The following is a 12842-nucleotide window of genomic DNA, read 5'->3' on the forward strand; positions in this document are numbered from 1 at the left end:
TTTTTTTAAAATGTTTGCCGGCCCGGTTCGAACCCGACTTTTTTTTAAAAAAAATTTACCGACCCAGCTCGGCCTGAATTTATTTAAACATAGAAATTAAGCTTTATAATTACTCAAAATAAAAGACAAGTATTATATGTCGTTTAGTTTCAATAAATAAAATCAAATATTTTTATTTTACATAAAAAATTCAATATAAAATTGATAAATTTAGATATATTTAAAAAAATTTATAAGGTCCGACCCGACCCGGCCCAAATTTTTTTTTAAATATTAGGCCCGGCCCAAACCCAATTATTTTAAATAGAATTAGGCCCGAGCCCGGCACGAAGCCCGTTCGGGCCGTGGCGGACCGAGTCGGGTACGGGTCGGGCCTGCAGATATCTAATATAAATATCATTTGAATCTCTTTTCAAATTTTTTTTATATATTTCTTGTAAAATCATTAATTATATATAAAAAATATGAAGATAATACAAAACAATTTTCTTTAATGCATTTAAATTGATTAAATTTTGTAAATAAATACTGTAATGTAATTTTACTTATATCATAAATAAATAAAAGTAACTAATAAAGTTAAATTTAGTTTAAATATTTGCTCTAATAATAACTTGCTAAAATAATTAAATATAAAATATTAGGGATGTGCCGATATTTTTCATCGGATGGGCCGATATTTCACCCATTTTAAAATACTCAAATGTTATGTTTTTGCGCATTCTATTTATAAAAGTGTGTGATAATCTCTTCAGAATCTGTTTTTAGTGATGCTGATGATATTGACAGTTAGTATCGCCGCAGGCTGACCTCTGATAAGTTGGAAATATTGGTATTTCTAAAAAGAAATCTTATATTAATGTTAAATATTATTTTAAATATTTATTTCAAATTTCATTATATAATTGTTTATTACTTAATATGTATATAGATTAATGTTATTACTTATTATATAAAAGTGATTTAACAATAAAAATATTTTATATACTTTTAGAATTGCAATTGAATTGAATATAAACTATAACTGATCATTATAATATATTTAAATGATCTAAGTTATGGTAGAGTTAAATTATAGATGTTATACTAATAAAAAGTATATTAAAAATTAAAACCTATCTTTACAGAATAAAAAATTAGATATGATATCGGATCGGTAATCGGCCGATATCAATTTAATGTAGGGAATATCGGATCGGATCGACCTTAAAAAGTGATCCAAAATGATTTTAATTTGATAATCAACCATCTTTTATAAAAAAATTTAATAACAATTATCTAAGAGGGACTTAAGCATAGGTATTATTATGTTAATAATTATAAAATAAAAATATATACTATACTTTAATATGTTTAACAAAGTTTGTAGAGAAGTTTATTCAACCATTAATAACTTTTTTACTTGTGCAATTTTGACATTTGGCTTGTACCTTATCCTTTTTCACATGAATTACTTTATAAAATTTTCCATCTAAAATTTTAAGATTCGGATTTGATTCACGAGAACCTATTTCCATAATTTCATCTTCACTACTATAAATGTTAAACATTCACAAATTAAAAAATATTACATATAAAATATAACCTTTACTTATTTTGTTTCGGTGTTGTTATTTTTAATCTATCTATCTTTGTGATCTGTAAAATTTCCAACTAATTTTGGTTATCAATATATTTAAAATATAGCAGGAAAAAATAAAGAAAATATACAAGATTTCACGAAGAAAATAAAGTTACATTGTGTGATATGTAAATGTTATAAACATGAATATTAAAAAGAATCTGCATCTGTATCTTTTTAAAGAAAATGAAAAAGATACAAGATTCTTTTCAAAATAAAGGATCTTAGATACAGATACTAGTATCTTATTAAAAATGTCAATAAGATACTGAGAACAAGATACAAAAGGATCTTGTATCTTAGATACAAGTATTCGCGGTACTGCCCAACCCTGCAGCATGTTTAGAATACTTATCTTATAAATAGTAAGCAACTTTGTCGTTAACCCTTAAGCATTTATATTTTATATAAAAAAATCTATGGGAAAACTAATAGATTTATATCAAGTTTAAAAGTTCATATAGGAGATATATTAAGGTTTTTAAAAAAAATATATATTAAGGAATTTCTTGAATTTCGTGACAGAGGAACTAAAAAATCCTAACAGGTTAATTTATTTTAAAACTTTATGTATTTATAATAATGTTGGGAATAAAAAAATAATATTTATTATATATATATTTTAATGTCATTGAAGAGGAATTCAGTGTATGAAGGAATTCATAAAATAGAATAATCTTTAAAATTTAATTCATATAATGTGGCTTCACGAATTAATTTTGTCATGAAATTATAAATCTATATTTTAAAGATTTATTCATACCCAAATGTAATACTGAATTATATTGAATTTCTCGTTGCCATATAAACTATACTTCGCTTTAGCGGCTGAGAAACGTTTAGAATGAGAAGGATTGTAAATTTATAAGACGTAAGGGATATTATATTTTATTCAACATAATTTTTTTTATTTCAATGTCCTAAATATCAAAAATATAAATAAATAAATAATTTTGAAGAAAAAATTAACATAAACTATTTTTAGTAAAAATAAAATACTGTTATAAATCATTTTTCGTTTGAATTTTGCTTAAAATTTATAAATTTATGTAATTTTTATTAAAACAATAGTAAATAATAATATTAAAGTATTTGGTGTCATCGTTATCTTTCGTATTTTATTCTCGTATTTTTTTGTTTTGTTTTGTTTTTGTTTTTGTTTTGTTTTGTTTTGTTTTGTTTTGTTTTGTTTTGTTTTGTTTTGTTTTGTTTTGTTTTGTTTTGTTTTGTTTTTGTTTTGTTTTGTTTTGTTTTTCATTATTTTACGTGATATATAGCGCATCGCCCTCTAACGTTGAATACACAACAGAGCTACGCTAGGTTTTCCTCATTTCCATCTAATTGGAACAATTTAATTTGGGTATAAAAGTAAAAATATGAGGAGCCCTCCACACGTTTGTGGGCAAGCCGCACGTACTTGTAGGCACAACATTTCGAAAAATGTTGCTTAAACCTCTATAGGCTTTAATTTAAAAGGAGTGGGACAAAGAAAAAGCCTATACCCGAGAACTACAGTATAATTTAATTACTTTAAAGGTGGGTGATGGCTGATTTTAAGCTTAATTTCTTTAGTGTAAGTTATAATTGCTATCAATATTGAGATATAATGTTCATAGAATCTGTAAATAAATATGATTAAAATAAAATAATATTTACCGTTCTATCACTTCAAATTTTCCACCGGAAGTATTTTCAAATATTGCGCCATGTTTTCATTTTCTAGGAAATAATTTTTACAAAATTTTAAATAAATATAATGGAAGATTCGAGCATGTTTTATAATTTTATTAATTTACGAAAATTTATAAATTTTGAGGTTTTATTTAAATATATTTAGGACACAGCATTAATAAAATAAATAAATAAAAATAAGGCCAAAACATATTATTTGTGATAATTTTTTAAAACTTTATCATTTTTAGACTTCCTTAATCTTTTGAAAGTTTAAAATTTTGGAATTTTTAACAGGGTATTGAATTGTGATAATATTTTTAAAAGAAATAAATAAGGCTGTGTCCAAAACTTCAAAAAATTTAATTGGAAAACTTCTTCGAACACGAAATCCTTCTTTAATTGAAAAAAAAAAAATATGGCCAAAACATATTTGTATACTTTATTATTAGGTTTCTTTAAAATTTTATAAACATCATCAAATTCTTCCTTAAAACATTAAAACTTTTGGAATTTTTAAATATCTTTCGGGCGCAACCATAAACTTTAAAATATTATATGTAAGCGTTTTTTAAGAAAATTATTCTTTATATTGGGACTTTTTTAAAAAACAAACAATTTTTATCTTATTATATTCACTATATATTTAAACAAAGAAATCTTCCATCAGCCATCATAATTGCAATGCCAATAGTGACTTTAGTTTATTTGTTGACAAACGTAGCTTTTTTAGCGGTTTTATCTCCTTCTGAAATAAAGACATCTTTAGCCGTTGCATTTGTAAAATCGTAATTCAATTCTCTCAATATATATATCTTACATTTATTTTAAACCAGAGATTGAAATATTTTTCAACATCTATGAAATATTTTTTTAAGCCAAGGATTTTCTATCAAATTTTGCTTAAATTCCTAATATTTTATGATTTTTATATATAAAAATTTTTTCATGATTGATACAAGCTTTGTAAAATAAATATAATGGGCATTTTTTTTGAGTCCGCCGATAGAATAAATTTAGATTGACTCCTAAACTGGGGGCTTTAAAAGTTGTATGTTTGATTTAAATACTTAGGCCTGATACTTACCCTCAATTATATTTTTATAAGAAACCCTATTAAAGTGATCTTATTTACCCCCTCTCCCCCTCGTCTACCACTTTATTCTTTTCTAGACTGGATGACAACTAGGGTTGCAATGCCGCATATTTATTTAAAAAATTATTATTCGCAATGCCGCATATTTATTTAAAAAATTATTATTCTATTATTATTAGGATTTCTCGTTCAAAATTGACCCAAGATTGGCCTGGATTATGCCATTTTTCGTTGCTTTATCCGCCATCGGCAGCGCGAATGGAATATTATTTACCTCAGGAAGGTACTGAATTTATTTATAGCAAAATATTTGGTATAACTTAAATGGCAGAGTAATGTCAAAAACATTCGTTAACTTTCAACAACCTAAAACTATATCAGTCATATATTATTTAAAATCCTTATGATTTTTTTAAAAAATAGGATTTTATTAATAGGAACACAAGAAAAACAACTGCCAGAGGTTTTTGCCATGATACACGGGAAATATTTCACGCCAATACCTGCAATATTAATCTTAGTTTGTTTTTTGACAATGATTTATTCGTATGATTTGGTCTGACAAATGATTTGTTGTATAATTTTATAAAAATTACTTCTTTTTTTATGAAATTAAACTAACAAAACTACATAAATTTATAGATAATTTTTGATTTTGGGTATAACTAACATCACATTATTTACATGATTATTGATCTAGAGTTATAATTTATATTTATATTAGGGCTTTTTATCGATACTGTATTTGATTGGGAAAGATATCGATACGCTGATAAATTTTTTCTGCTTCGTTTTCTTCTTCTTCATTGTCCTCTGTATTTTGGCTCTCATTTACCTCAGGTTCAAAAGGAAAGATTTGGAGTGACCTATAAAAGTATATAACATTCTTGATTTGCAATTCAAAAAGGGGGTTATAGAATACAAACAGCGTGTAATCAAGATTATTTTCCGAATGGCTAAATACAACGTCTGGCAGGGTAGGCCAGAACCCAGCACGTGGGACATTATTAAAATAAATTTAAAATGTTTTAATAAAAAATTAAGAAGTGGGAAATATTTCACATTTATTTTTATAAATAGCATTGAATAAAATAAATAAACCTCATTTAATCATTCCATTTATTGCCGGAATATTTAAATATAATGTTATTATTTTAAAAATGAAAAATAAAATAAGATTTTGAGATACATTTTTCATCTATAGAAAGCTATAAAAAATTTATTCATGAGGCTTCGGACGAGCTTGGGCCAAAAAAATTTAATTTTGAAATGTCTCTAATTATAATTTATTTTATTTTATATTAATAATGTAGTTGAACATCGGTATACATATACTTTGCTTTTTGGTATGCCTCTTTCTAATCATATCTCCTATAATATCGAAACCTAAAGATATTGGCGTCACCGGACTAATTTGTTTGCTAACTGGTAAAAATTTTTTTTAATCCCACCATATGATTCTACTTTATTAATTTTTTTATTTCTATTTGTAGCATTTCCAGGTTATTATATCTCAAATAGATTCAATTCAAAGATTCTAACATCAAGTAAAATTTAAGCCCATATTTTTCTAACTCTTATATTAAGATAAGTTTAGTAAATGGATACAAAAATTACTCTATGTAATTTCGCCTGATATAGATGCAAAAACAGAATAGTCGCTGCATATGCTTCGTAAATGCGTCTTTGAGATTTGTATTTTCTTTTTGTGATATACAATACTTTTGTAATTATTGAGATTTATTTTAGAAACATTATTTTTAACTGTATATATTATTATAATACTAGCAGGTTGGTTTACCTGTTAAAATTAAGGAAAAGTGACAAATAAGAGTATAGCTTAAAATAGTTATAGAAGGTATTTAATTTATATTTATGTAATATAAAAAGAATTGTTTAAAGATATATTATTGGTAAATTAAATATGAAGTAGTGTATAATATATTAAATATTTTTGATAAACAAAGATCATATAAAAACGGTTTTCACTATTGAAATATGGTCACTTTTAAACTATAAAAACATAAGTTAAAATGCCAAATATTGAGATGATTATCTTGTACGGATTATTAATTATTGTTGCTAAGGCCACCCGATTGGAATTATCATTTAGCTTAGAAATTTTATTCTTATCTATAAGATACTCAGATAATGATGCACAAAATATGTAAACCCATTTAAATGTTATCAATTCGAACATCATAGATAAAAAATTTAAAAAATATATAAAAACTCTTATTCTATCGAACAATTTCCATTTTAAAACGAGCATTTTTTAAAAATTTTATATGGATGGGTTTTAATTTAATCATCAACCTGTTTTATTAAATCATCACAACACTCTATATACAACATTTTACATATTCACTTATAAATTAAATTTAAAAACAATATTTACTCTATTATACTCATAGAAAAAAATTCATAATCATCACATAATTTTTTTTTTTAATAATTATAAACTTTATTAATTTAAAAAAATGATAAAACACTAAAATATTGTATATAAAAATATATAAAATTACTAAATAAAAATAAAAATAATATATATTATAAGTTGAGGGTCTAAAAAGAGCTTAATTTAAAAATGAATATGTACTTAAAAAACATGTATAATTGTGTTTAAAAATTTCTAGTTGAAGTTTTTGTTTAAGAAATATAGATTCGCGATTTTCGTTTGTTATGTTAAAAATTTTTTGCGATAAAGTTTTTTAAAAAATATGTAGACTGTGAAAAATTGTCGTTAGTTGATATGACTATTGGTTGAAATAGTAAGTTTTTTAATTTTGAATATTTATAAATTTTTTTATTTTCCCCTAAGACGGTTTGAATTAGTTGATGAAGGAAAGGAGGAGACGCAGATTGCGTCCCAAATAAGGTTCCCGTTGGACCAAGGAGTACAAGTTAAACCATCTGGTCTGAGGCCATCCTGAAATGAAAGGTTGGTTGGTTCGAGGATGTTGGGTATTTTAGCCTTATTAAAAGCGTTATGGATGATTTTATTAATTGCTTTATGCCGGAGATGGCGACCTTGGCTGAGGTTGCATTTTAGGCCGTGTCGGGCGTTAGGTTGAATAAGTTGCATTGGTGGCAAGAGTGTGGATGTATAAGCGAGCACCCAATCTAAATCCATAGTAACTCTCAATTGGTCATTGGTTTAGATATCTAAGGTTTGGCTTGGAAGTGCTTCGAGCCATTCATGCCCGATATATTTATCGTTGGATTATATACATTTTACTTTGAAAAGTTTTCAGAATTAATACATTAAGTAAACCATAAATATTATAATATGCAAAGGCTCAAAATCTCATAAAATAAAAATTTATAAAAACGATATCTTGCAACGTTTGATTATTTTAACTTATAAGCATTAAGACTTCGATGTGGGCTTCTCTGCTTTTTGTCAGAATCTAAAAAAATGATAGTTTTAGCCATAAAATCGGATTTAACTAGGATTTTATGTTGTCCACTCTTAGCCACGTGGAGGCAACTATCTCTAAGAGTTTTTTTAGCCCTGGTTTAAATCATTAGTTAAAACATTCTTTCATAATTATATAAAACAACCAGAGCCAAGGGAACCAGGAGAAATAAATACATCTCCAGGAACCTTTATAAAGAATTAATATTGTAGCATTAAATTAATCAAAAAATATAAAAGCATTATTTAATGGAAGTATGAAATGTAAGGTAGGTACATTTAGCACAGTCTAAGAAACAAGGGTGATGTATGGATGGTGATAAATGTAAGGTAGGTACATTTAGCACTGTCTGATAAACAAGTGTAATGTATGGATGGTGATAAATGTAAGGTAGATGCCTTTAGCAGTGTATTTGAGGCAATACGGTTGATGTAAGGAAAGTGATGAAAGGGTGATAGATAATGTGATGTCAGGATTGGTTGGTGGGAAATGTTAAAGATCAATAGGTAAGGTGATAAATAAAATGAAAAGAAAGATTTGCATAGAAGTATACTATGAAAATAGTTGAATATACATGATATAATCAAGATGTTAGATAAGAAATTGAAAACAAGTATGTATTGTTATAAAAATATATTATTGGTAAATTAAATAATATATAATAATTAATATTAAATTTTCTTAATAAACAATGACCACATAAAAACAGCTTTCACTATTGAAATATGGTCACTCATAACTTAAAATGCTCAACACTTAGGTGATTAATCTTGTTATATATATATAAAGGATTAATGTTGCTAAGGCCACCCGATTAGAATTGTCATTAAATTGTTTACTAACAGAAACTCAGATTTATGATGCACAAAATATGTAAATCTATCTAAATGTGATCCCATATCATTTGTACATCATAGAAAAAAATATTTTAAAAAATATCAATACTCTTATATCCTTCTATAGAACAATTTCCAGTTTAAAGAGCATTTTTTTTAAAAAAAAATATTAAAAAATTATTTCTCAATATTATACAACATTTACATCTTCACTTAAATTGAATTTAAAAACATATTAACTCTATTATACTCTTAAAAAAAATTCATAATAATCACATAAATTATTAAAAATTGCTTATAATTCTTATTAGAAAATTTAAATAAAAAACGCTCCATTTAAAATGTCAATTGTTCAAATTAAGGGTAAATATATTGGTAATAAAAAATATTTTATTCTATGATGTCTAAATTTAAAGGAGGATATAAAAAATAGATTTTAGGTATTTTGTGCACTCAGAATATGAATTTCTGTTTAAAAAGTACAAAGATTAATTTTATTTTGAATTCAAAATTATAACTTAGGTCAGTAATTTAATAGAGGGAGGCGGGGGTAAGGATTATTTATAATTAAAATTATTTTCAAGTTTAGCTTCTAACAGAGGGGCCTGCAACTTTAACTATAGTACAAATAAGTTTCAAATTTTTTTTAAAGGAATAAAATATTTTATTTAGCAATTGATATAAATATACCTAAGAAATTTTCTCTTTCTTCCATGTCCAGATCCTTTAAAAATTAAAGATATAAAAAATTAAATTAAATAAATTTGATACCTCCTTATCCTATTTAGAAATGTTATTTTTAGGGTGTTTTCCGCAATTGGTACCTCCTTGAGTGTTTCAGTCAATACATCGATATCAATGCCATCCGATAACTCCATGTTGTTAAAAATATCTTGAATGAGTTCACTAATTAAATGATATTTATAGTTATAATTTAAAAATAAAATTTATTAAACCTAGAAAAGATATTACTCTTAGATTTTAAGAGATCAAATAAGTCGTCAACTTTAATCTTGTCATTTCGTAACGCCAATAGTTCTAATTCAATAAAAAAATCATCCTGTTTTTCTTTTACAACTTTTCTATAATGACATAATAAATTTTAATATTTTGATATGTTTTTAAACTTGGGCCAGTAAATGCTGCAAGTAGCAATATCTTCCAATTTCTGCCTATTATATATTACATTATCTAAAATATTAAACCTCTGAAGACTTGACTTTATTAATTTTTTCAATTCTTTTTTACCGTGTCTTTTTCCTTGAGCACTTTGTTTTATATGAATATAAATTTTAGTTATTTTCCAATTTTGTTAGCAAATTGTATTGTTTGTAATTATATAACATATTTAAATTTCACAAAAGTATTAATTAATCCACATTCGATTTGAGTAATATCACTTTTACTCTTCGTACGAAATATAAGTAAATGTCGCATTTCTATTAGAATTCAAACCTAATCCAATATTATTCTTTTTTAAATTATTAATTCTTTTAAATTTATTTTATGCCATTTTAGTAAAATAAAAATAATTAATATCTAATAGTTTTGTAGATTTTTGAGAAAAACTATTACTAAAAATATTACTATCGTGTAAGGTATCTTATACTCTTGACCAAATTTAAGTATACTAGTAAATAATTATCGCTCCTACATAAGGTAATTTTAGTTTTATAATTAGTTTTAAAATTTAAAATAAAGTTTAATCTAAGTCTAGCTATTACATATAAACTAACCTTAGTCCATATTAGGTTGTAAAAGTCTCAGAAATAGAAAAATATAACACAAAACTTTAATCCTTATTAATAGTTTTTACTAACAAACAAAGAGAATAGAAAAAATAATCTTCAATTATAGATTTTCAATATTTTTAAGATTTGATTTTAACGCCTTTTATGATTTTATTAATATTATTACTGATTTGAAGATGGATAAAAAGCAATTAAAATAAATATTATTAATTTTAAATCTAAAAATAACAATATCATTAATATACTATTTCGAATATGTTGGTATATTGCAGAGTTGTTAAAAGATACTTTTTAACTGGATCTAGATACAGATACAGATACATAGTCTCAAAAGTTATCTAGATACAGATACAGATACAGCGTCTAAAAAGTTATCAAGATACAGATACAATTTTTAAATGTATCTGTATATAGATACATTTTTTTATGCTCTTATAGGTTTGCATAAACCTAAATTAATATTATATTGTAAAAATTCATGAAATGAGCTAAAAATTTATTGACGCGATATAACATTTATCAGAATATAACTAAAATTATAATTTTAATATAATATATGAAAATATATGATTAAATAATTATTAGATTTCAGTAATAAAATATTTTCAAAATTTTGATCATTTAGGCATCCTCGTTTATCTGTGAAGACATTTTTAGCAACACTAAATAGTCTTTCCACAGGGGCGCTTGAAGGAATTGTAGTGTTATATTTAATAAATAACAATTTTATATCAGTTCTTTAAAAATTCTAAAATCTCTACATTTATTTTTGAAAAAGTTATTTAAAATTTGTTGATTTAGAAATTATATCTGCTGTAGGGTACTGAAAAAAATCTGAAATTAAATTATTTTTTTTTTTTGGCAGGTTATTTGCTTGCAGTCAGTTGATGATTTTGATAATTCACCAGCTAATCTTTGTATCAATTGTTTTCTTTTATAATGGCTGCATGCCATCTATAATAAAAGCAATAATTAAATCATCTAAAGTGCCTTGAGTTTAAGTCAAAGGTCTTTTAGCAAAAATATTATTGGAGGATGAGCCTTGCCAATATTTTCTTTAGTAATTTATTTTCCTTCCCCTTTTTTATTTTTGTTAACAAGGTTGGATATTTTCTCTTAAAATTTTAATTAGAATTTTAAATATATAATATCTATACCCTTATGTGCTTCACGATATTGCACGTTGAAGTCATACTGACGGATATTTTTGTATTTTTAGGTAGACACGGGAAACCTTTTACCATCAGAGAATTAATTGTTTTCTTTGTTTTGAGATATTATTTTAAAATATGCTCAATTTGGCCATGGTAAAGCAATAGAACTTGTTGCTTCCTCTTCTTCATCGATATAGATCTAAATAAATATATAAACTTAAAAATTTAGTTATAAAATAAAATTTACCATTTCCATATTGTAATATTAAAATTTGTATGGTTTATTGATAAACTAGGACATAATATTTAAATTAATGAATATTTATATATATTTTTTATATATAAGTTTTAATATTTTATGTATATATAATTCTTTATTATAGTATTAATAAATATTAATATATAATATATTTATTTATTTCATAAGCTCATATGAAATAAAATAAATTTTACAGTCAAATATTTTTATTTATAATAAAAAAAGGGGTATATAAAATAAAAAGTATCTAAAAACAGATACAGATACCTCTAAAAAAATATCTAGATACAGATACAGATACCTTTCTAAAAAATCTATCTTGATACAGATACAGATACTACATTTTTATATCTAGATACAGTATCTAGATACTTGTATCTAGATACTTTAACAACTCTGGTATATTGCCATTTTCTTAATCTTTTATTTAAATATCAATTGTTTTATTAAAGGTTTTTTGAATTTTAAAATGATAGTTTTCAATCATTGAAGCTTGAATAATTTAATACTATTAATAATCTATATTTTTATTTTATTTAATGGCTTGAAAAAAAATGATTATGATTTTTAAAATATGGTATTAGAGATAATATTATTTATAAAAATCATAATTAGAGGAATCTGATCAGCAGGCTTTTACCCCATGCCCATCTCTAATAAAATCTCATTATTTTTAAAGGTCTTTAATCAAATATTAGAACTAAATTTTAAAATATTTTTTATTCTAAATAAAAGAAATGATTTAATGATTCGTCATCGTAGAGTAACTTTTATACATATTATCAAGAATACGAATAGAATCCATTAGCCATAAAAGTCATTGAAATTTATTCATTTTAAAACCATAAAGATATTTTTATCATATATCATATTTATTTCCTTCTCTTAAAATTTAATAGTCGCCTTAGAGATGAGCCGATCAATTTCAAAATTCGATACTATCAAAGATAAGTGTTGGTGTATTTTTCAACACAATTACCATTAAATTATTTAGCCACCGTCTATACTCTCATAGAAGTCAATATTTAGGATAAT

The 12842-nt window shown here is 24.4% G+C and overlaps 1 protein-coding gene across 1 annotated transcript; it reads left to right on the forward strand.

The window, feature by feature from the left end:
• The first annotated feature begins 1142 nt into the window (after window positions 1-1142).
• On the forward strand, window positions 1143-4950 carry LOC135930141 (large neutral amino acids transporter small subunit 1-like). The gene is made up of 5 exons (XM_065466927.1): window positions 1143-1156; window positions 2124-2168; window positions 3949-4072; window positions 4568-4671; window positions 4812-4950. Exons 1-5 carry the CDS (start codon window positions 1143-1145, stop codon window positions 4948-4950), a joined length of 426 nt encoding a protein of 141 aa, XP_065322999.1.
• Window positions 4951-12842: the final 7892 nt, after the last annotated feature.

The sequence above is a fragment of the Gordionus sp. m RMFG-2023 genome, chromosome 5 (assembly GCF_954871325.1).
Source record: "Gordionus sp. m RMFG-2023 chromosome 5, tfGorSpeb1-WG-v2, whole genome shotgun sequence".
NCBI classification, from domain to species: domain Eukaryota; kingdom Metazoa; phylum Nematomorpha; class Gordioida; order Chordodea; family Parachordodidae; genus Gordionus; species Gordionus sp. m RMFG-2023.

Coding starts and splice junctions, on each gene's coding strand:
- LOC135930141 (XM_065466927.1), top strand. Junction 4,073..4,567: donor CATCTTTAGCCGTTGCATTT/GTAAAATCGTAA, acceptor TATTATTATTAG/GATTTCTCGTTCAAAATTGA. Junction 4,672..4,811: donor ATATTATTTACCTCAGGAAG/GTACTGAATTTA, acceptor TTTAAAAAATAG/GATTTTATTAATAGGAACAC.